Consider the following 25,594-nt stretch of genomic DNA (forward strand, 5'->3'; position numbering starts at 1 on the left):
CTTAGTGTATAGAAAAGCAAATGATTACTGTATCTTGATTTCATATCCTGCAACTTTACTGAAATCACTGATTAGTTCTAAGTGTTTTTTGTTTGAGTTTTTTGGATTTTCACTCTACAGAATCATATCATCTGCAGATAGTGACAGTTTTACTTGTTCCCTCCCAGTTTGTGTGAATTTTTTTTTTTTTTAACTTTGGATAGTTTATTCTACATGCAACCTTCTCCTTTACATATACTCACATCAGGCATATATCACTTAAATCGCATAGATCTTGAATATTTTCTACATTAATATGTGACAGGATGAAAATAGGGTTAGAGTGCTTTCACGTTTTTACACATCTTCATTTTACCATATTTAAGTATTCCAGTTCTGATTTATATCTTTTTTTTAATTTTTTTATTGTTATGTTAATCACCATATATTACATCATTAGTTTTTGATGTAGTGTTCCATGATTCATTGTTTGTTCATAACACCCAGTGCTCCATGCAGAATGTGCCCTCTTTAATACCCATCACCAGGCTAACCCATCCCCCTACCCTCCCTCCTCTAGAACCCTCAGTTTGTTTTTCAGAGTCCATCATCTCTCATGGTTCATCTCCCCCTCTGACTTACTCCCCTTCATTCTTCCTCTCCTGTTATCTTCTTCTTTTTCTTTTTTCTTAAAATATGTTGCGTTATTTGTTTCAGAAGTACAGATCTGTGATTCAACAGTCTTGCACAACTCACAGTGCTCACCGTAGCACATACCCTCCCCAATGTCTATCACCCAGCCACCCCATCCCTCCCACCCCCAACTACTCCAGTAACACTCAGTTTATTTCCTGAGATTAAGAACTCCTCATATCAGTGAGGTCATATAATACATGTCTTTCTCTGATTGACTTATTTCACTAAGCATAAGACCCTCCAGTTCCATCCACGTCGTTGCAAATGGCAAGATCTCATTCCTTTTGATGGCTGCATAATATTTCATTGTGTATATATACCACATCTTCTTTATCCATTCATCTGTCAATGGACATCTTGGCTCTTTCCACAGTTTGGCTATTGTGGACATTGCTGCTATAAACATTGGGGTGCACGTACCCCTTTGGGTCCCTACATTTGTATCTTTGTGATAAATACCCAGTAGTGCAATTGCTGGATCGAATGGTAGCTCTAATTTCAACTGTTTGAGGAACCTCCATACTGTTTACCAGAGGGGTTGCACCAGCTTGCATTCCCACCAACAGTGTAGGAGGGTTCCCCTTTCTCCACATCCGCGCCAACATCTGTCGTTCCCTGACTTGTTAATTTTAGCCATTCTGACTGGTGTGAGGTGGTATCTGATGGAGGTTTTGATTTGGATTTCCCTGATGCCGAGCGATGTTGAGCACTTTTTCATGTGCCTGTTGGCCATTTGGATGTCTTCTTTGGAAAAATGTCTGTTCATGTCTTCTGCCCATTTCTTGATTGGATTAGTTGTTCTTTGGGTGTTGAGTTTGATAAGTTCTTTATAGATTTTGGATACTAGCCCTTTATCTGATCTGTCATTTGCAAATATTTTCTCCCATTCTGTCGGTTGTCTTTTGGTTTTGTGGACTGTTTCTTTTGCTGTGCAAAAGCTTTTTATCTTGATGAAATCCCAATAGTTCATTTTTGCCCTGGCTTCCCGTGCCTTTGGCGATGTTTCTAGGAAGAAGTTGCTGCGGCTGAGGTCGAAGAGGTTGCTACCTGTGTTCTCCTTTAGGATTTTGATGGACTCCTGTCTCACGTTTAGGTCTTTCAACCATTTGGAGTCTATTTTTGTGTGTGGTGTAAGGAAATGGTCCAGTTTCATTCTTCTGCATGTGGCTGACCAATTTTCCCAACACCATTTGTTGAAGAGACTGTCTTTTTTCCATTGGACATTCTTTCCTGCTTTGTCAAAGATAAGTTGACCATAAAGTTGAGGGTCCATTTCTGGGCTCTCGATTCTGTTCCATTGATCTATGTGTCTGTTTTTGTGCCAGTACCATACTGTCTTGATGATGACAGCTTTGTAATAGAGCTGGAACTCCGGAATTGTGATGCCGCCAGCTTTGCTTTTCTTTTTCAATATTCCTCTGGCTATTCGGGGTCTCTTCTGGTTCCATACAAATTTTAGGATTATTTGTTCCATTTCTTTGAAAAAAGTGGATGGTATTTTGATGGGGATTGCATTGAATGTGTAGATTGCTCTAGGTAGCATTGACATCTTCACAATGTTGGTTCTCCCAATCCATGAGCATGGAACGTTTTTCCATTTCTTTGTGTCTTCTTCAATTTCTTTCATGAGTATTTTGTAGTTTTCTGAGTACAGATCCTTTGCCTCTTTGGTTAAATTTATTCCTAGGTATCTTATGGTTTTGGGTGCAATTGTAAATGGGATCGACTCCTTGATTTTTCTCTCTTCTGTCTTGTTGTTGGTGTATAGGAATGCCACTGATTTCTGTGCATTGATTTTATAGCCTGCTACTTGACTGAATTCCTGTATGAGTTCTAGCAGTTTTGGGGTGGAGTCTTTTGGGTTTTCCACATACAGTATCATATCATCTGCAAAGAGTGAGAGTTTGACTTCCTCTTTGCCGATTTGGATGCCTTTGATTTCTTTTTGTTGTCTGATGGCTGTGGCTAGGACTTCTAATACTATGTTGAATAGCAGTGGTGAGAGTGGACATCCCTGCCACGTTCCTGACCTTAGGGGAAAAGCTCTCAGCTTTTCCCCATTGAGAATGATATTCGCTGTAGGTTTTTCATAGATGGCTTTTATGATATTGAGGTATGTACCCTCTAACCCTATACTCTGAAGAGTTTTGATCAAGAAAGGATGCTGTACTTTGTCAAATGCTTTTTCTGCATCTATTGAGAGGATCATATGATTCTTGTTCTTTCTTTTGTTCATGTATTGTATCACGTTGATTGATTTGCGGATGTTGAACCAGCCTTACAGCCCAGGGATAAATCCCACTTGGTCGTGGTGAATAATCCTTTTAATGTACTGTTGGATCCTATTGGCTAGTATTTTGGTGAGAATTTTTGCATCCATGTTCATCAAGGATATTGGTCTGTAATTCCCCTTTTTGATGGGGTCTTTGTCTGGTTTTGGGATCAAGGTAATGCTGGCCTCATAAAATGAGTTCGGAAGTTTTCCTTCCATTTCTATTTTTTGGAACAGTTTCAGGAGAATAGGTATTAATTCTTCTTGAAATGTCTGATAGAATTCCCCTGGGAAGCCATCTGGCCCTGGGCTTTTGTTTCTTGGGAGATTTTTGATGACTCCTTCAATTTCCTTAGTGGTTATAGGTCTGTTCAGGTTTTCTATTTCTTCCTGGTTCAATTTTGGTAGTTGATACATCTCTAGGAATGCACCCATTTCTTCTAGGTTATCTAATTTGCTGGCATAGAGTTGCTCATAATATGTTCTTATGATTGTTTTTATTTCTTTGGTGTTGGTTGTGATCTCTCCTCTTTCATTCATGATTTTGTTGATTTGGGTCATTTCTCTTTTGTTTTTGATAAGTCTGGCCAGGGGTTTATCAATCTTGTTAATTCTTTCAAAGAACCAGCTCCTAGTTTCGTTGATCTGTTCTACTGTTCTTTTGGTTTCTAGTTCATTGATTTCTGCTCTGATCTTTATTATTTCTCTTCTCCTGCTGGGTTTAGGCTTTATTTGCTGTTCTTTCTCCAACTCCTTTAGGTGTAGGGTTAGGTTGTGTATTTGAGACCCTTCTTGTTTCTTGAGAAAGGCTTGTATTGCTATATACTTTCCTCTCAGGACTGCCTTTGCTGTATCCCAAAAATTTTGAACAGTTGTGTTTTCATTTTCATTGGTTTCCATGAATTTTTTTAATTCTTCTTTAATTTCCTGGTTGACCCATTCATTCTTTAGTAGGATGCTCTTTAGCCTCCATGTATTTGAGATCTTTCCGACTTTCCTCTTGTGATTGAGTTCTAGTTTCAAAGCATTGTGGTCTGAAAATATGCAGGGAATGATCCCAGTCTTTTGGTACTGGTTGAGACCTGATTTGTGACCTAGGACGTGATCAATTCTGGAGAATGTTCCATGGGCACTAGAGAAGAATGTGTATTCCGTTGCTTTGGGATGGAATGTTCTGAATATGTATGTGAAGTCCATTTGGTCCAGTGTGTCATTTAAAGTCTTTATTTCCTTGTTGATATTTTGCTTAGATGATCTGTCCATTTCAGTCAGGGGGGTGTTAAAGTCCTCCACTATTATTGTACTGTTGTCAATGTGTTTCTTTGCTTTTGTTATTAATTGCCTTATATAATTGGCTGCTCCCATGTTCGGGGCATAGATATTTACAATTGTTAGATCTTCTTGTTGGATAGACCCTTTAAGTAGGATATAGTGTCCTTCCTCATCTCTTATTACAGTCTTTGTTTTAAAATCTAGTTTGTCTGATATAAGGATGGCCACCCCAGCTTTCTTTTGGTGTCCATTAGCATGGTAAATGGTTTTCCACCCCCTCACTTTCAATCTGGGGGTGTCTTTGGGTCTAAAATGAGTCTCTTGCAGACAGCATATGGATGGGTCTTGTTTTTTAATCCAATCTGATAGCCTGTGTCTTTTGATTGGGGCATTGAGCCCATTTACATTCAGGGTAACTATTGAAAGGTATGAATTTAGTGCCATTGTATTGCCTGTAAGGTGACTGTTAACTGTATGTTGTCTGTGTTCCTTTCTGATCTTTGCTGCTTTTAGGCTCTCTCTTTGCTTAGAGGACCCCTTTCAATATTTCTTGGAGGGCTGGTTTCGTGTTTGCAAATTCCTTTAGTTTTTGTTTGTTCTGGAAGCTTTTTCTCTCTCCTTCTATTTTCAATGACAGCCTAGCTGGATATAGTATTCTTGGCTGCATATTTTTCTCGTTTAGTGCTCTGAAGATATCTTGCCAGTCCTTTCTGGCCTGCCAGGTCTCTGTGGATAGGTCTGTTGCCAATCTAATGTTTCTACCATTGTAGGTTACATATCTCTTCTCCCGAGCTGCTTTCAGGATTTTCTCTTTGTCTCTGAGACTCGTAAGTTTTACTATTAGATGTCGGGGTGTTGACCTATTATTATTGATTTTGAGAGGGGTTCTCTGTGCCTCCTGGATTTTGATGCCTGTTTCCTTCCTCACATTAGGGAAGTTCTCTGCTATTATTTGCTCCAATATACCTTCTGCCCCTCTCTCTCTCTCTTCTTCTTCTGGGATCCCAATTATTCTAATGTTGTTTCGTCTTATCGTATCACTTATCTCTCGAATTCTGCCCTCGTGATCCTGTAGTTGTTTCTCTCTCTTTTTCTCAGCCTCTTTATTTTCCATCATTTGGTCTTCTATATCACTGATTCTCTCTTCTGCCTCATTTATCCTAGCATTTAGTGCCCCCATTTTTGATAGCACCTCATCAATAGTCTTTTTGATTTCGACTTGGTTAGATTTTAGTTCTTTTATTTCTCCAGAAAGGGTTTCTCTAATAACTTCCATGCTTTTTTCAAGCCCAGCTAGTATCTTTAAAGTCATGATTCTGAACTCTAGGTCCAACATCATACTAATGTCCGTATTGAGTAGGTCCCTGGCTGACGGTACTACCTCTTGTTCTTTTTGCTGAGGTGATTTTTTTCGTCTTGTCATTTTGTCCAGAGGAGAATAGATGAATGAGAGAACCAAATGCTAACAGGTTTACAACGTCCCCAGCAAATATACTGTATACAAATCAGAAAAGACCTGAAACCAGGGGAAAAGAAAGGGAAAGAAAGAAAAAAGAAAGAGAAAAAAAAAAAAAGAAAAAAAGATAAAAACAAAAACAGAACAATACAAAAAAAGCAGAATATGTTCAAATATGATCAGGCTAGTGCATAGATCAGTGCCACACACTAGATTTTGGGCATATTTTGGTCTGTTAGAAAAAAGTGCCTCCTAAAATTTTAAAGGAAGAAAGACATATATGTACAAAATAAGGGTTGATACAATGAAGGGATGGAAGATGACTGTAAAGATGAAAATTATAAAAGATTTTATAAAAGGATTTGATAAGATAAGAAGTTGTTTGAAAAAAGAAAGATTTAAGAAAAAAAAAAGGAAAAAGGGAGAGAATGTGATCAGGCAGGAGACTAGAACAAAGCCATAAACTAGTGATTTAGGGTATATTTTGATCTGTTAGAAGAAACTGTATCTCAAAATTTTAAAGAGAGAACAACTTATATATATATGCCAAAAATAAGGGTAACTACTATGAAGGGATAAAATATGACTCTAAAAATGAAAAATAAAAAATGTTTTTTTTTAAAAGGGATTAATAAGATGTTGGTTGAAAAAGGGAAAAAGAAAAATAAAAAAAAAAACAGTTAACAAAAATTAACTTTTTTTTTTAAGATTTTATTTATTTATTTATTTGAGAGAGAGAATGAGAGAGAGAGCATGGGGGGGGAGGGTCAGAGGGAGACGCAGACTCCCTGCTGAGCAGAGAGCCCGATGTGGGACTCGATCCCGGCACTCCAGAATCATGACCTGAGCCGAAGGCAGTCGCTTAACCAACTGAGCCACCCAGGTGCCCAAAAATTAACTTTGATGAACTAATGAATCATGGTAAAAAAAAGGCCATGAATTCTATGTGCAGTATTCCCCTAGCGCTGGAGTTCTCCCGTTCTCCTTGATCGGTAAACTTGGTCTTGGCTTGCTGGCTGTTCGTGCTGATCCTCTGGGGGAGGGTCCTGTTGCTGTGGTTTCCAAATGTCTTTGCCGGAGGCGGAATTGCCCCGCCCTTGTCGGTCTGGGCTAAGGAAGCTGCTCGGGTTTGCTCTCAGGAGCTTTTGTTCCCTGCAAGCTCTCAGTACAGCTTTGGAGGACCAGGGTGAAAATGGTGGCCTCCCAATCTCCACCTGGAGGAGCCGAGAACTCGGGGCCCCGCTCCTCAGTTCGCCGCCAGAGAAAAGCAATCACTCCCGTCTCCCTGGTCTCCAGCCGCACTCCGTGCTCACCCGGCCTGTGACCCAGCGTTTCTATCTCTGGCACCCGACCCCGTGTGGAGTCTCCAAACCCAGCAGATCCCTGCGGTGCGCTCCCGCGCCGCTCCTCCCCTTGGAGGAAGGGGAGTCTCCCCAGCTCTGCCGCTTGTTGGGTCCCTGCTGGAGGAGCAGTGGCCCGACTGGGCCGCGGATCACAGTTTATGGCCACCCCGAGCTGAGAGCCCGCGCCTCGGCTCCGTCCCTGCAGCCGGCTTCCCCGCTCCGGTATCTGGGAGCTCTGCCTCACTCAGGCACCCCCGGTCTTTCTGTGACCCCAAGGGTCCTGAGACCACACTGTCCCGTGAGGGTTCCAACCCTGCTTAGCCACTGCAGCGATGTCCCTCAGCCGAGCCAACTTCTAAAAGTTCCGATTCTGTGCTCCGCGGCTCTAGCACTTGCCAGAAGCGGCCGGCGGAGGCCCCTCCCCCGCCGTCTATCCTCCCGAATATCGCCTCGGATTCACTTCTCCGCACGCCCTACCTTCCAGTAAGTGGTCGCTTCTCTGTTCAGAGAGTTGTTGCTACTCTCCTCTTCGATCTCCTGTTGAGTTTGTAGGTGTTCCGAATGGTTTGATCCCTATTCAGCTGAATTCCTGAGACCAGACGAAATCTAGGTCTCCTACTCCTCCGCCATCTTGCCTACCCTCTGTGTGACTTTTATTTTGTTGTTTTGCCTAATTGCTCTAGCTAAGATGTCCAGTACCACACTGAGTAAGGGTGGTAAGAGTGGGCACCCTTGTCCTGTTCCTGATCTTAGAGAAAAAACTTCCCATTTTTCTCCACTGGGTATAATGTTAGTCACGGGTTTGTCACATATGACCTTTATTACATTAGGGTATGTTCCTTCTATACCCAATCTGCCAAGGGTTTTTATCATGAAGGATATTGTATTTTGTCAAATACTCTTTTCTGCCTCTATTGAGATGATCATATGACTTAAAATTTTTCGTTTTATTCTGTGATGGTTATATTTATTGACTTGTGTTTGTTGAAGCATCCTTACATCCCAGGGATAAATCCCCCTTGATCATAGTGTATAATCCTCTTTATGTGTTTGAATTGGGCTTGCTAATATTTTGTTGAGAACTTTGCATCTATATCATCAAGGTTATTGGTCTACAGTTTACTTTTCTTGTGGTGTCCTGATCTGGCATTGGTGTCAGGGTAATCTAATGCTGGTCTCATAGAATGAGGTTAGACATATTCTCATCTCCACAGTTGTTTGGAAAGGTTTGAGAGGGGTTGGTATTAATTTTTCTTTGAACGTTTGGTAGAATTCATCAGTGAAGCTATCAGCCCAAGAGTTTTCAATGTTGAGAGGTTTTTGGTAGTATACTGAGTATCTTTTTGCTAGTTATTGGTCCCTTCAGATTTTCTATTTCTTTTTTTTTTTAAGATTTGATTTATCTATTTGAGAGAGAGAGCACACAAGCAGGGAGGAGCACCAGGCAGAGGGAGAGGGAGAAGCAGACTCCCCACTGAACAGGAAGCCCACTGAGGGGGCTCAATCCCCAGACCCTGGGATCATGACCTGAGCCGAAGGCAGACACTTAACCAACTGAGCCACCTAGGCACTCCTAGATTTTCTATTTCTTCCTGAGTTGGTCTTGGTAGTTTTTATGTTTCTAGAAATTTATCCATTTCTTCTAGGTTATTTAATTTGTGGCATATAATTGTTCATAATAATATCTTATGGTCCTGTGTATTTCTGTTGTAATGTCTCCTTTTTCATTTCTAATTTTATTTATTTGAGTCTTCTCTCTCTCTCTCTTTTTAGTTAGTCCTGCTAAAAGTTTGTTAATTTTGTTTATCTTTACATAAAACCAGCTTTTAGTTTTGTTGATATCGTCTATTGTTTTTCTGTTCTCTATTTCATTTATTTCCACTCTGATCTTATTGTTTCCTTTCTTCTGATAACTTTGGGCTTAATCTGTTCTTCTTTCTCTGGTTCCTTGAAGTGTAAAGTAAGGTTGTTTATTTGAGATCTTTCCGGTTTCTTACTATATGCATTTATCACTATAAAGTTTCCTCTCAGAACTGCTTTGGTGGCATCCCATAAGATTTGGTATGTTGTATTTCCATTTTTATTTGTCTTGTGATCATTTTTTAATTTCCTTTTTAATTTCTTCTTTGAGCCATTGGTTGTTCAGAAGTGGGTTGTTTAGTTTCCACATAGTTTTTAGTTTCCACATAGATTTTCCAGTTTTCCTCTTGTTGTAGATTTCTAAAAAAAAAAAACGTCTATTGTGGTCAGAAAAAAAATAGTTGGTATGATTTCAGTCATCTTAAATTTGCTGAAATTTGTTTCGTGCCCTATCATATGATCTATCCTGGAAAATGTTTTGTGTGCACTCAGGAAGAATGTGTATTCTGCTGCTGTTGGATGGAATGTTCTATATCTATCTGTCAAGTCCATTTGTTCTAGAGTATGGTTCAATTCCAATGTTTCCTTGTTAATTTTCTGTCTGATCTATCCATTGTTCATATAGAGGAACTGAAGTCCCCTATTATTATTGTATAGTTGTCTATTTCTCCCTTTAGATCCCTGTGTATTTGCCTAATAGATTTAGTGCTTTGATGTTGGGTGTGTATATACTTAAAATTATTATATCTTCTACATAGATTGGCCCTTTTATCACCTTATAATGGCCTTCTTTGTCTCTTGTTATCATTTTTGGCATGAAGTCTGTGTTGTCTTATATAAAGTATGGGTATTCCCATGTTCTTTGATTTCCACTTGCATAGAGTATCCTCCATCCCTTCACTTTGAGCCTATGTGTGTCTTCAGAGCTGAAATGAATTTCCTGTGGGCAGCATGTAATTGGGTCTTATTTCTTATCAAATTCAACTACTCTGAATTCAGCTGAATCTGTGCCTTCAGCTACTCTGGGCCTTGTGATTGGTGAATTCATCCATTTGTATTTAGAGTAACTATTGCTACATAAGGACTTATTACTGCCATTGTATCATTTGCCTTCGGGTTGTCTTGTTCCTTCTTTGTTTCTTTTTCCCTCTGTTTCTATCTTTGCAAAAATGGTGATTTCCTATGGTGATTTGGTCATCCACCTCATTTTTTATGTTTTATGACTCTAGATTTTTGCTTTGCGGTTACCACATGGCTTATACAAAGTGTCTCATAGAGAAAATAGTCCTTTTTATGCTGATTAACGCCTTATCTTTTTGTGTTGTTGGTATAACAAAATGTTGATTTATTTAATCCTTTTAAATCTGCAGTCTGAGTCAATGATTCACTTACTTATGTCCTGATCAACCCAGATCACTGGTAAAATTAAAGAATGCATACAGACTTTTGATATAAAAAAGGCAAATGTAGACTCTAGTAAGGATCTGTTGTTTTTAGCTGCCCAACATCCACTATTCTTATGATGGCACCTGAGTTTCCTGTGTGGTGGAACTGCCTGTTCTCCTACTGTGGGTCCACGTGGTACACATCTAGTAATTAAGAGTAGTCCTTTTCTGTCCTGCTTCACAAATGTGTAATCCCAGGCAGACCAATGACAGTGGGGTCCTGGACTTAGCTGGAACTATTACACAAGAAGCTCTCACTCCAGGCGGACCAGAAAGCTGGCAGAACATCAGTCTGGAGCCTCTGGTGGCCATCATTTTGCCTGAGCATGAAGCCAACTGAACCCTTCAAAAACAGGTTTTAGAGAAAACCTTAAAACTACAACTGAGGCGCTAGATCTTAAAAGCTCAAAACGCCAGGGTCTTATCATTGTCAGATTATGATGTTATAATGCCATCTCTAAAAATAAATACACACTCATCCCAGAGTCTCCAAAATCATTTTATTTTTTTAAAGATTTTATTTATTTATTTGAGAGAGAGAGAATGAGAGATAGAGAGCACGAGAGGGAAGAGGGTCAGAGGGAGAAGCAGACTCCCTGCTGAGCAGGGAGCCCGATGTGGGACTCGATCCCGGGACTCCAGGATCATGACCTGAGCCGAAGGCAGTCGCTTAACCAACTGAGCCACCCAGGCGCCCTCCAAAATCATTTTAGACTCTAACCTCTTTCTAGGAAGTAGCAAAATAAAAGAGCATTTTTAGTAGTCTGACAAAAAACTGTCCATTATTCTCGACATTAAGAATTGAATGCAATGATTTAAAGAAAAATAAACATTATTGTTTGCCTAATATAATCAGAATCATGTGGTTTCTAGTGATTAGAATCTCATCATGCTTGGAAATGAACAGAAGACGGTAGCTGAGAAGCACATCCCCTCATAAAAGACACCAAAACAGAATGCTTAGGATGACTAATATTAAGTTTTGAACATAGTACAGTTTTCCTTAGAGGAAACAATCTTAGTTTCTAAAGAGCAATCACTGCTGTCATCGTGATTCCTGATTTCAGTGGCTGTACACTGTGTATGTGTGTGCCACACTTAGGACAAGGAAAGTACCTGTCAAATAAGAAACTACTCTTCACACAGTAGTAACAGAACATATGCTCACCTCCTCTGGTCTGAGGCATGCGGGGGCCGCTCTCGGCACAGAGAACACTGTTTGCCGCTGGTGGCTAATGTCTTGTCACTGTTGGGAACACCAGTAAGAGGAAGACATCATGAAGATCACTCAGCTTTCAACTTCTGGATATTAATACGTGGTAAGAGAAAAATCCGAAACTCAGCAAAACCATGCCAGAAAAATTCCCTGGTCAGATACTCAAAGCCAACTTCACATTTTGTTTCGGGGCTTGTGACATACAGAACGAATGGCTAGGGAACGTTCTGGCAAAGTTGCAAACTTGCCCCTCTGAAGGAAAATCAGGAAATTAATCAGCCCACCTAATTTCAAAAGTTCAACCATGATATTCACGCGCTGCCTGGCTTTGCCAAATGACGCCAAATGGCGGTTTTGAAACAAGTGGTGGCCATGCTGTTGTAGCCACTGAGGCTGGTACCTGGGCTTCGGGGAAACATCGTTTTTTGTACTGAACATGCAAAATGGAATGTCCCACGGTGGCATCTTTAGAGTAAACGGTCAATCGCAACAAGAAAAGCCACAAGAACCCTTTCACCTCTGGTTCAAAGTGGGCGAAGGGACCTGGCTTAAATCCATGAAAGCAGAGAGTAAACTGGGGCCAAACCAGCTGCTCCAGAGCCTTTTAAGTTCAAGTGCATCCAGCTGACTTACTCTTAGCACTCTGTTTGTCCTCTTTGTGTTTTCTCTGGAAGCCATGTCTTCTCTGGAGGTCTCTTAGGAGTCTACGAAATGCCCCCATTCCACGTCACTTTTTCTGAAACATTCTCTGGGAAGCTTGGCTTCTCCTAGCAGAACCTGGATCACCCAGGCTTCTGGACCTGGCGGGCTTCAGAACCGATAACGCCTTATCTTCATTCACCTATAAAGCTTCCAGCCTTCTACTCCTCCTCTTTTATATTTTTGTTGTTAGTTTACTTCTTTTCATGCTGTGAAGTCATTGTGAAATTATAGTAGGTACAGTTCTATTGAATGCTCTTTTCTGTGAGCTTTAATATTATAATTAGGTGGTTAACAATAGAGAGTTACGGTTTTCGGTTTATTCTTCACCTTTGCTAGAGTACTGTGTATTTTCACTTGCTGTTATGTCACTCACTGATGTCTTTTCATTTCAGCTGAAGACCTTTCAACACTTCTTGTAAGGCAGGTCTCGCGGTGGTGGTGACCCTCCCTCAGTTTTTGTTTTTCTGGGAAAGCTTTTATTTCTCTTTCACATCTGAAGGCTAATCTTGCTAGATAACGTATTGTTGGCGGGCAATTTTTCTTTCACCACTTTGAATATATTGTTCCTCGCTTCCCCTTGATCATTGATTTTTGGCAGTTTCATTACAAGATATTTTGGGGAGGTTTGGGCGCCTGGGTGGCTCAGTCGTTAAGCATCTGCCTTTGGCTCAGGTCATGATCCCAGGGTCCTGGGATTGAGTCCTGCCTTGGGCTCCCTGCTCGGCGGGAAGCCTGCTTCTCCCTCTTCCCCACTTGTGTTCCCTCTCACTGTGTCTGTCTCTGTCAAATAAATGAATAAAATCTTTTTTTTAAAAAGATATTTTAGGGAGGGTCTTTTTGCAATGAGATAATAGGGTGTTCTAGTAGCTTCTTGGCTTTATATGTTTAATTCCTTCCCCATATTAGGGAAGTTCTCAGCTACTATTTTTCTAAAGATACTTCTTGCTCCCTTCTCCCTCTCTTCTTCTTCTGGTGGACCCATTGTCCTTATATTTGTTTTTCTCATATCTAATACCTCTCATAGGGTTTCATCGCTTTTTTAAAAATCTTAGTTCTCACTCCTCTTATGAGTTATTTCTAAATTTCTATCCTCCAGGTCACTAACCTATTCTTAATCTGATCTGTCCTATTTCCTAAACTCTCTAACCTATTCTTCATTGGATTCATTGAATTCGTCATCTCCAGAATTTCTGTCTGGTTTGTTGGTTTGTTGGTTTGTTTTAGAGATATAGAAAACTTTATTGTTCATAAAATAAAAGGGTGGTTTAGTTGTGTCTGGTTCTTTTTTTAATTTCAATCTCTTTGATAAAGAACTCTTCCTTTTTTTCAAAGTTTTACTTAAACTCTAGTTAGTTAATATACAGTGCAATATTGGTTTCAGGAGTAGAATCCAGTGATTCATCATTTATATATAACACCCTGCGCTCATCATAACAAGTGCCCTTCTTCATACCCATCACCTATCTATCCCATCCCTCACCCACCTCCCTCCATCAACCCTCAGTTTGTTCTCTATCCTTAAGAGTCTATTATGGGTAACACCTGGGTGGTTCAGTTGGTTAAGCATCTGTCTTTGGCTCAGGTCATGATCCCTGGGTCTTGGGACTGAGCCCTACATCGGGCTCCCTGCTCAGTGGGGAGTTTGTCTCTCCCTCTTTCCCAGCTCAGGCTCTCTCTCTCAAATAAATAAATAAAATCTTTAAAAAAAAAAGTCTTATGGTTTGTCTCCCTCTATCTCCTTTTTTGTTTGTTTCCCATATCATATGTTCATGTTTTGTTTCTTAAATTCCACATACGAATGAAATCATATGGTATTTGTCTTTCTCTGATTGACTTATTTCATTTAGTATAATACAGTCTAGCTCCATCCACATGGTTGCAAATGGAAACATTTCATTCTTTTTGATGGCTGATAATCTATCATATATATATTTACATTTATATGTGTATATATATATATATACCACATCTTTGTAAAGAACTCTTTCTGTTCATTAATTTTATTCCCGAGTTCACTGAATTGCCTTCCTGAGTTTTCTTGTAGCTCACGGAATCTCTTTGTAACAGTTGTTTTGAATTCTTAATCACTTAGAGTGCAACATTCCATGCCTTTGAAATCGATCACTTGCCATACAATGTTCCTGTGATTTTTCACAGCGTTTGACAAAATGTGTCTCTGCCGTCCCATTTGAAGTTGCACGTAACTTTAATTGTTTACTGCAGTTCAACATAATTGCAATTAGAAACCATTCCTTCGATTTCCAGAAGGTGGCGATTTATAGCTCAAGTGTTTGGTCTCTCTTTACCGGCATTGGCTCTGGGCTGCACTGGGGAGCACTAGTTTTAAAAAAGTTGGTGTAGAAAAAGCTGAAGGCAGAGTTGGGGGAGGTGTAGGTTTAGTCCCTGTTACTTTGTGGGTGCCCACAACCCAACAGGGGCGGCAGAATCCTCAAGTCAGGGTACTCCCAGAGGTCTGAAGGCAAACCTCCTGCTGAAATCCCAAAGCTGATGGCCAGGGAACAGGTTCCTTCAATGCCCTTTGTTATTCTTGTTTGCCTCTCCCTCCCTTTCCTCTTTCCCCCAGTCGCAGAGGTCCCTTCTCAGAAATCTGCGCAGCTGGAGAAAAATGGGTCCAGTCGGTCACTCACCACTTCTGCTTTCTACCTGCTCCATTAGGGAAGTCTCTGGCCCTGAAGAGGGAGCTGGCTCCTCAAGATCCTCCTTCTCTGGGGTGCCTGGGTGGCTCAGTCGGTTAAAGCAGCTGCCTTTGGCTCAGGTCATGATCCTGGGGTCTTGGGATCAAGCCCCACGTCTGGCTCCCTGCTCAGCGGGAAGCCTGCTTCTCCCTCTCCCTCTGCCTGCCACTCTGCCTACTTGTGTTCTCTCTCTATCTCTCTGTCAAATAAATAAATAAAATCTTAAAAAAAAAAAAGATCCTCCTTCTTCTCTGCCTCCAAACTCCTCTCTGTCCTGCCTGGATGGGTGCCTGCTTCTCCCGTCAGGCTGGCTGGACCTCTGCAAATTCTCTAGCTCTGGTGCCTGTCCACCATGTTTGGCTCTCTCCAGTTTTACTTTTTCTCAGTTGCAGCAAATGTGGGTGGGGCAGTTCCCTCCATTCCCTTGGATTCCAACTCCCTTGGATCCACAGCAGCCTCCGAGGTATAATCCACTTAGATTTTGAAGCACAGGTGCGTAGAAATGTAATATACAGAGCCACCTTCGTTCAGTTGTGAATCGCCCTTTTAATCTGGATTCTGTTAAAATATCTTGCTAGAAATCTATTTGGACATCTTATAGGACTGTGATGGAACTTTGTAAGAACATCCAGTATGAATAAAACTCAGATATCCAACAAACTCTACCTTCCTGAGACTTATAAATCTGAAAGTAAATACATAAGTAAGCTTTAGATAAATACAAACACATAGATAAAATCCAGATATGAGAAGTCACTCACTGTTCATTGTATGAAAGTCTTCATTGTGTTTATTCACATGATTGTGACAGGCTTGGGTATCTATTTCTAAATTCATATCAGATTCAAACCATCAAATTAGTTTTAGGGAGAGAACTGCTAGAAACAGACACACTAAAAGCAGAAGGAAATGACAGCTGGTCACTTGGAAGGAAGAAAAAAACAAAAACAAAAAAAGTCTCCTAGAGCCATTTATTCTGGCTCTGAAGAGCCCGATAGGAATCAGTGTATTCTGAAGACACTATTGTGTATTTGGTATTGATACAGATGATAATGGTCTTGAATCATCAAGAAGCATTTCCATCTGCTGAAAACAATAGTCTATGTTTAATAAAGATTTACTAAGATTTCTTTGCAACTTCAGATCTTTGAGGACCAACCTCATCTGTCTTATACCGCCAGTGTCAACCCAGGACTGTCTTCATGACAGACATCAAGCAGGCAAACAACAGCTGCTGAAAAACAAATCAGTTGCCTTTCCAGTTGAATCTTAGCTACCTGGAGAGTCTTGGACTTTTGCAATAAACTGTAATTAAAGTCTCACTTCAGTTATTTCCTTCTCCGAAAAAGTCTTACATATTTAAATCCACCCACCTTAGTTGTGTTCTCAGGGCAAAAATTCAGTCCCAGGGCACCATGGTTGTATGATCATTTTGATTGAAACTGTAATGGAACCTAAAGCTCTTGCTTTCTTTCTAGAAATCTTTTGTCCAAATCCTCCCTCTATCCTTAATGGGCACTACACCGGAACTTCTCAGGGAGACATTCCCTATGGAAAGGAAATTACTTACACATGTGACCACCACCCAGCCAGAGGGATGACCTTCAACCTCATCGGGGAGAGCACCATCCGCTGCACAAGTGACAGTCGAGGGAGGGGGATTTGGAGCGGCCCTGCCCCTCGCTGTGAACCTGCTGGTCCTGCAGGTCAGTGCACATTTCCCTATGCCCCCTATAGATCAGAATATCTAGGCGAGAACCTCCCTATTTCTATGGGGACAGTCATCTTTGCTTGGGAACATGGCTTTCTTATAAAAGTCAGACACACAGAATTACCTGCCGGGCGAATAACAGCTGGGTTCTAGATGTGCCATGCTGTGTCCCAACTGGCGGTACTCTGATGGCCCTTCCTGCTGGGGTGAGGAGTGTGGGACAGCGAGAAGAGGAGGGAGAGAGTGGGGAGAATCAGTGAGGTCCAGACTTTATAGAGACTATTTTCCCAAACACTAAAAACAAATGCCAAAGAAAATACTCTGTCGTGCCATCTCTATTACAAGCTGTATTTCGGGGCACCTGGATGGCTCAGTCGGTTGAGCGGCTGATTCATGATCTGGGCTCAGGTCTTGATCTCAGGGTTGTGGGTTCAGCCCTGCATTGGGCTCCCTACTGGGCATGGAACCTACTTAAAAAAAAAAAAATAAGTTGTATTTCTCTTGGATAGATGGGTGTGCAGAGCAAAAAGCAAATGTTGATGGCTTTATTTTACTTCAGACTTGATGCTATGGAAATAACTAAAACTCCGATGCAGGCATTTGTATTCCTTTTGTTCCTTCTAAGTGTTCTACTCAGCCTGTGACTGCATTTTGTTGACTCTTCGTCTCACTTTTAGCAACGGGAACTCAAGATGCCCTAGAGAAGTGGAGTTCAAGGTTGTGTTCTCTTTGTGCTCTCCTCTCCCAAAACTCCTTCCTTTTACATATTAGTCTGGCATTAAATGACAGTACCTGACAATCGGGGGCTCATTTGTGGCTGTGATTGTCCACACAAGCTCTGTGCACCAGGGAGGACAGACAGCACTGAAGTGCTTGTTTGTAGATCCTGGTGGTACCCCCATCTGATGCAGTTTGTGGGTAGAGAATACAGGCGATCCTGTTGAAAGGTGGAGAAGTCTACATTAAAAGAATCAGTCTTCCCACTGATCGGTAAATAAGTGGTGCCTTGGGACCTACCTGCCCTGGGTCTTCCTGTGTATCTAGTAGTCAGAGATGTTATTAGATATGTTGATGTATTTGTACTTCTTTGTTTAACTGAATGTCTTTTCTTGTGTTTTGGGGGGATCTTGTTCTTAGCATGCCCACCTCTGCCCAAGATCCACAATGGGCATTACATTGAAGGACATGCATCTCCATATCTTCCTGGGATGACCGTCAACTACACCTGTGACCCAGGCTACTTGTTGGTGGGAAGAGCCTTCATATTCTGCACATACCAGGGAACCTGGAGCCAATTTGATCATTATTGCAAAGGTATTTCTTATTCTTGCTGGGTTTTTTAATGGAAAATGGATGCATGGAGCCAATAAGGCTGAGAGATCTTTCTGAGAAGATTGTGAAATGAGTGTCATTAGGGGGACGAGAAAAGCAGGGGGGAAAAAAAGATGGGAAGGAGGCTACCCAAGGATTCTCAGTTCTACCGAAATAGTAGGAAGAACTGATGGAATTTCCAGTAATACAGTCGACATCAAATACCAATTTAAAATGATTTGCAGGCTTTTAACTAATAATATATCTCAGCTCTGAAGGACCTCAGAGGGTCACAAGTGGTCCTCACAAATACCTTAAATAAGAGGCTAGAAGCACACTTTTTTTTTTTTTTTTGGTGAGGAAAATTGAAGCATGGAGCAAGGTTGAGAGCAATTAATTCCTGGAATTACTGAATATGGGTCCTTATTATAATTTCTAAGACCAAAGTTGAAGTGCTTATTTCATCTCTTCCCTAGAACAAGTGCCAAGACTTACTGCCTTTATTCCTTTCTATGTTTGCATAAATTTAAAATCTTTTGTTGGTAATATTCTTAAAAACTACAAAATTTGGAATTAAAAATAATATTCTGTGACTAAGCATGGTACTGAGGTCTTTAATAAAAATTATTTGTGTTAGTCTCCAAAAGAGTCTGATGAGATGGGATTATTCTTGCCATTCTACAGAAGAGGAAATTGAGAGAGAGACCCAGTAACTAGTCCATGGTGCGCAGCTCGTGGGTGGTGGGGCCAACATTGGGCCTCTGCCCAGCCCATGCTTTTAAATACTGCACTATATTCTGTCTCCTTTCAAATGTGGTTCTTTTGACTTTGCACAACTGTAAGTTAGCAATTTGCTTTTTGTCTCCCTTCTTTTCTTTTTAGAAAACTAAGCTAAGGGCAGGGATGAGGTAGGAAGGACTTCAGACATGCCTGTGTTTCAAATGTTAAGGAGCAGTTAGTCCTAAGGGCTGCCATGGTGGTTATAGGACCAAAGGTTCCTCCCCAACCTAAAAGTCTCAGAAGTCCCTGGCTAGCCACAGTCTGATTTTAGAGAGAGCGAAAATGAGGTCCTCTACAGAGATGGTAAATGGCTCTCCTGTATTTATTTACAAGAATGGACTGCATAAACTGCAGAGTCCCTGTGTCTCTGCAGAAATAGGAACATTTACCCCTCCTTGCTTTAGTTGCATGGAGAAGTACAAAGATTCAGGGAATACTTCAAAGATTAAGTATTCAAATTAAGACTCTGGGAAGGTTCTTCTCCTGAAAATAAAAGGGTAATATTCTATTCTCTTGGCAGCTGCTTTCAAGTAAAATTCATTCTTGTCTTAATAACTGTCCTCTTGGAATGTGCTTTATAGCAGTTATTCTAGGTTTTTAGCATTAGCAAAATCAGCCAGGAACCTTATTAAGATTAAGATCTTAAGTGCCATTCCTAAGAACTCTGATTCTGACATTTTGAGCTGGAGTTTGGTCTATTTTTAACAAACCTGTCATCATATTCTGATGTAGGAAGACCACAGACCATACTTTGGGAAATACCACTTTACCTTATTGGTTCCTATACAGAAAAAAATAATTTAGCCTCATGTTGGGATAATTACAACTAAAAAGCAGGCTTTGCTTGAAGTTGAAGAAGGTATTGATAGCTGGGCAGAGAAAGAAAGCAAAACAAAGAATAAGCTAAATGAGATAAAATAAAGTAGGAAAATTATGTTTTAAATTTAGAATCATGATTTACTAGTTTCTTTGTTCTATGCATAAAAATGAGCCAGAAACATGCATTCAATCAAGAAGCAAAATACCAGTATCTATTGTATACCTAGAGAGAGTTAATGTGACATTCCTGTTTCCTTACTGTGTGACCCGAGTGGATCCAGTGTTAGAACATGGATATCATTAACTCCCAATCTTTCCATAGTTGCAGAGGTGTCAATAATTAAAAGTGGATGTGTAATACATTCCATATTCTCTTACTTTACCCAAGAAATGAAAGTCAGAGAATTTAAAATCCTAAGATGTTGAGTGGGTGTCAATAGTTCTTGATTGAAAACATGACTCATCTTTGCTTAAGGCAAAGCAGTTTGGGGTCATAGATCTCTCCATTATGGCAGTTTCAACTAACAATTAACAATAAAATATCAATTTCCTTCTGATTTTTCTAATTTCAGAGGTAAAATGTATCCTTCCAGAGTCTATGGATGGAATCCGGAAGGAACTGGAAATGAGAACAGTGTATCGCTATGGAGATAATATAACTTTCGAGTGTGAAGATGGGTATACTCTGAAAGGCAGTCCCCAGAGCCAATGCCAGGCAGATGACACATGGAACCCTCCTCTGGCTATATGTACATCTAGTAAATGGAGCTGCAAGACATGTAGGTCCTTCCTTAGTCATGGTTACTATTCATTCATTCATCTATACTGTCATTGAATGTGGTGTGATGTTTATAGCACCTGCTAAGAGCTAAGGAGTACAACAGGAGCTCCTAATTCTTCCCAGAAAGCCCTTTGCAATGACAATAAGGCAAGCCCTGCTCTTCTCACACTGCTCAACCCATTCATCTCTCCTCAGGAACCCCTCTGAACCTTTTTTTGTCTGTATTACTCTATTGTTGATTGCACGGCACAGTAATGATTTCTTTATAGCCTGTGGGCCGTAAAGGTCAGGAGCACATCAGTGGTAGAGCAGGCCTTCAAGAATATTTCAATATGAATGAGGGAGCATTTTCCAAGGTGGAGAGACAAGATAGTTGGTCTCCCTCACTGGCGTAGGCTACAGGATTTTAAGCTGGTATAGCTGGATAGAGCAGATTTAGAAATCATGTATCTTAAATTGCACATGAGTGAAATCATATGGTATTTGTCTTTCTCTTACTTATTTCTCTTAACATAATACCCTCTAGTTCCAACCCCATTGTTGCAAATGGCAAGATTTCATTCTTTTTGATGGCTGAGTAATATTCCATTTTATATATATACCACATCTTCTTTATTCACTGAAGAACAAAACAGATGAACAGAGGGGAAGGGAAGGAAAAATGAAATAAGTTAAAAATGGGGAGGGAGGCAAACCATAAGAGACTCTTAACTATAGGAACTGAGGGTTGCTAGAGGGGAGGTGGGTGGGGGGATGGGGTAATTGGGTGATGGGCATTAAGGAGGGGACTTGAGGTAATGAGCACTGGGTGTTATATGCAAATGATGAATGACTAAACTCTACCCCTGAAACTAAGAACACACTATATGCTAACTAAATTGAATTTAAATAAAAAATTAATTTATTAATTTAAAAAAATCATGTATCATTGAGCTCAGTAGAAGAGTGGCTCCGTGCTGGCAAGTAGAGAGTGCTATAAGATAGAAAATTCTATGGGAACCTGGGTGGCTCAGTTGGTTAAGCAACTGCCTTTGGCTCAGGTCACGATCCTGGAGTCCTGGGATCAAGTCCCGCGTCGGGCTCCCTGCTCAGCAGGGAGTCTGCTTCTCCATCTGACCCTCCCCCCTCTCATGTGCTCTCTCTCTCTCATTCTCGCTCTCTCAAATGAATAAATAAAATCTTAAAAAAAAGATAGAAAATCCTAAACCTTAAACTTGTACACATCAAGTTGCTGATGAGCAAAATTAACAATGTATAATCATCCCTTAATGGAAATTAGTGTGAGGCTGCCCTCCACAATTCTTGTAACTCTTTTTTATAATATATTATTGAATATTAAGGTTGTTCAATATCTATTTTTTATAGTTAATCCCCTAAACATGTTAACTGAGCTGACTCACATAATATTTCCAAATTATAAGTTTGACACTCCCTTAATATCAAATTATATTTATTTCTTTGGCAAAAATCTCACTGTTGAACTGACTGGATGCCTTTAGAGTATTCTGAAGATGTGACTGTGAGAGAGAGAAAATTCACATAATTGGAGGAGCAACCTTACCAGATATTAAAACAAAATATAAAGCCACAAATAAATGAATCACTTTATGCCAGCACAAAATATAACTTTATTTTTGTAAATAAATGGAACAAAGCAGATATTAGTAAAATAAAGGCTATTATAAATAAAAATAAAAGTATCTTGTGGATAAAACATAATAACAGACATCAATCCATGGGAAAGAAAAAGATAATCGAATGCTATAAGGTAGCATTGAAGACATTTTGACCCTTTCTTTTTATCTTATAATAAATGCCAGGTGTAATAAAGAGAAGTTTTAAAAGTGAACATGGAAAAGCTAAGGTAAAACATAAGAATATTTATGAAACAGCTAGAAGGCGGCCAACTTTTTGAGCTTTCTGATAGCATAAAGAAAACCGTAAAATGTCAACAAATTTGACATAGAATTTATGTACTTTGAAAAGTAAATTAGAAGACATTAGCCAGATGAAAAATATGTGCAACTATAATGAAGCGTTAATAGTGGTATCATGCAAATAGCATGTAGTGGTTGTGATGATTGTACAAGTTGACATATATTGAGCACTTCATTCCACTGTTGAAATATTAGATAGGTACAGAGAGTCTGTAACTACGTAAAAACTTAGATCACAGGAAAATGTCCCGGAAAGGAATGTACCAGCACATTTCAGGATTTTTTTTTAAGAGCAGTGGTTCTCAGCCAAAGCAATTTTGCTCACCAGAGAATGCTGACAAAGAAGAAGAAGAAAAAAAAAAAAGACAAGAAATCATTTGATGCTTCCTCGATGAATACTGATTATAGCCAGAATTGTTGGCTTATTACATCCTGAAACTTCATTTCACAGATGCCCTAGGAAGAGAAGTCCACTAAATAAATTATGAGCCAAATTCTTTACAGGAGAAAAATTACAGGGACTCTTATTTTTACTTCACATATTTCTGTATTATTTGGATACTATTACATTTGTGATGAAGAAAAAGATATATATATTATGAGCAGTAAACAAGAACTAATATCCATCTATTAGTGCTTCCTTTATGACAAGCACTTCTCTGAGTCCTTTACATTTGTTCTTTTAATTCTATGAGCTCTTGAGCAAGTTAATGATTATACCTAAAGTAATGAAAATAGTTTGTCCCATTAAGTGGTTTTCAAGTTTAAGTGGGGAGAAATATGTCTATATATTTATGTAAATATATAGATATATAAAAGCTCCACGAGGGCAGGGATTTTTGTCTATTTCACTTGTGTCCCCAGTACCCAGAATTAAATAGCTCATAATATGCTCTCAATAAATATTTAGGGAATGAATGATGAGTTAGATGTACTGTGATCTTTAATATACAGGTAAGATAAATGAGATACAGAAAAATCAACAAACATGGCAAATATATGGCTATTTAGTAATAAAACTGGTTTTTAACCGAGCCAATTTGACTCCAAGGACTTGCACCCTCTTTTTTTTTTAAGATTTTATTTATTTATTTGACAGAGACACAGAGAGAGAGGGAACACAAGCAGGGGGAGTGGGAAAGGGAGAAGCAGCCTTCCCAGGAAGCAGAGAGCTTGATAGGGGATGGGATGCTCAATCCCAGGACCCCCGGATCATGACTTGAGCCAAAGGCAGACACTTAACTGACTGAGCCACCCAGGTGCCCCTCCCGACTTGCACCCTCTTCTATCATTCTTCTGATTCTTTTTAGAGCTGACAAGCTGAAAGAGACAGAAGTAGAAATTAGTCCTAGAAAAGTAAGATTGATTTAAGGCTCTCTAGTCCCTGAAGACCTCCTAGAGCCATCCTGAAATCATAGCTTCGAGAAATAGCTTTTTGGAGCTAAATGTAGAAAAAAGTAGTGAGGCAGGCATAGTCTGCCTAGGAAGCTAGAAAAATGTACACCACAATTTTAGAACAGTTTCACCAAGTAGATTTTCCAGGGTAGTATGGTCATGTGTGGTATTTTTCTTTTATACTGTTTTATAAATTCTATGCTGTAATTGTGTTTTATGATAAAATTTTAAGATAAAAAGAAAAAAAAACATACTTTGCTGAGTGCAAAAGATAAAATGAGGTTGGGTGAGAGAAACCAATGGCTTTTTATATTAGAAAAACATTAGACTGTGTGCTGAAAAAATCAGGATGAATTGTCACTGACTGATCTCCTGTTGATCATGCCGTGTGCCAGGCTGATGTTGTTCTCTCCTACTTTTGTCTTCCCTTCAGGCACAAGTGATGCTCTCATAGTTGGTAAGTTTTGTGAAGAGTTTGATGAGGAGCTCTAGCACCTTTAACAGGAAGTATTCTCTTACAGTGAATGAAACATAAAAAGGAGAGATCAAGGTCTCCTACATTACAATTTCAGTTAGAAGGAAAGTAAGTTGAAATTCAGGCCATCGTGTGGCAAGACTGGTATCCTCACGGGCATATGTAGACTGAGTGTTCTTTATCGAAGGTTCTATACTGGCTTTAAATTGTTACAAATGAATAATCATCCTTCCTATTCTAACGGAGCTGGAGAGCACAACTTCCTTTTTGGTTTCTAACCCAGGAAATTTCTTCAGGATGGTAATATGCCCACTTGCACAAACCAGAAGCCACAAAGACCAGTTCCCTAAGCCCATTTAGGAGGAGTGGTTCAGCGGCAGACTCTGTTGCAGAGAATAGCTTGCGCCTGTGCTTCAGACAAGGCAGGAGCGCAGGGGTCTGGGGCCCCCGAGCCAGGAGCTCCAGGGCTGTTCTCACCTGTTTGTTGAAAGGCTGCTGTGGACTACAGGTTACAAACTGCTCTGCTCAGCTCTCATCTATGACCCTGTGGGAGTAAGACTCGTGCGCTAGATTAAACCAGGAGGAGAGGGAAACCCTGATCTCGGAAGCTAAGCAGGGTCGGGTCTGGTTAGTACTTGGATGGGAGGGAAACTCTTCAAGGTAAGCCTGAGTGAGGTGTTTCTTGAAAGAATTTATAGCTCCATTTAAAAAACTCACTGGCAACCTCTAGTGGGACTAGATATTTAGAGCTTAAAACCTATGGGTTATATTTTCCATGCATTCAATGACCCTGTTTTACTGCCTAGGTATTTTCTTTGGCGTGATCTTCTTTCTTTCATCCATCATGGTTTCCTGTTGGATAATTGTAAAGCACAGAAAAGGGTAGGTATGGCCATAGTCTTGTAGAAAATGTCTACGACTGTACCTGCCTCCTCTTGAAAGCCAAAAAGAAGTGAAAGAAAACCTCAAAAAAAAAAAAAAAAATACCCACTACTACATAAACACATGTAATAATTCATAATTATAATAAAGAAGGCCCTTGATGTACATTATGGATAGAGAGGTATTCACACTAAAAGAAATATATATGATAAGAACATTTTTTTCAAGTGATACTTAAAATTATATAAGCATTTCAGAGATCTGTGCCAGCTACTGAGAGAAGAAACTAATACATATTTTCTATTATCTTATAACCACCATCAATCAGCTGGATAGCCATTCATTCAACATACACTAAGGTTGTGTTTTCTCCCACCCCATGTACCACTTATTATCCAAGACCACTTCTAGGCCTTTCCTCAGCTATCCACTCAGTCATTGCTCCCTGGAAGCCCCTCCCGGACACCTGTCTGTACAACCCTCTGCTCTTCCTCATGCAAGGATCTCAAGTTTACCCTTCCTAATCCTGTGAAAACTTTGGCTTCTGACCCACTCTTCTTCTTTGT

General features: G+C 40.0%; 1 protein-coding gene and 1 pseudogene across 6 annotated transcripts in view; one reads left to right on the forward strand and one right to left on the reverse strand.

The window, feature by feature from the left end:
• CR1L (complement C3b/C4b receptor 1 like) overlaps positions 1–25,594 on the forward strand; it is an 80,171-nt gene that overhangs the window by 46,246 nt on the left and 8,331 nt on the right. For all 6 annotated transcript variants that reach the window (XM_027613093.2, XM_027613094.2, XM_035722424.1 and 3 more), the window contains exons 13-17: positions 16,416–16,643; positions 17,786–17,962; positions 20,131–20,337; positions 24,105–24,128; positions 24,953–25,028. In XM_027613093.2, the coding sequence (XP_027468894.2) occupies positions 16,416–16,643; positions 17,786–17,962; positions 20,131–20,337; positions 24,105–24,128; positions 24,953–25,028 (712 nt within the window). The remainder of the gene's footprint in view (positions 1–16,415; positions 16,644–17,785; positions 17,963–20,130; positions 20,338–24,104; positions 24,129–24,952; positions 25,029–25,594) is intronic.
• On the reverse strand, positions 11,349–12,226 carry LOC113933207 (annotated as a pseudogene).

The sequence above is a fragment of the Zalophus californianus genome, chromosome 10 (genome assembly GCF_009762305.2).
Source record: "Zalophus californianus isolate mZalCal1 chromosome 10, mZalCal1.pri.v2, whole genome shotgun sequence".
NCBI classification, from domain to species: domain Eukaryota; kingdom Metazoa; phylum Chordata; class Mammalia; order Carnivora; family Otariidae; genus Zalophus; species Zalophus californianus.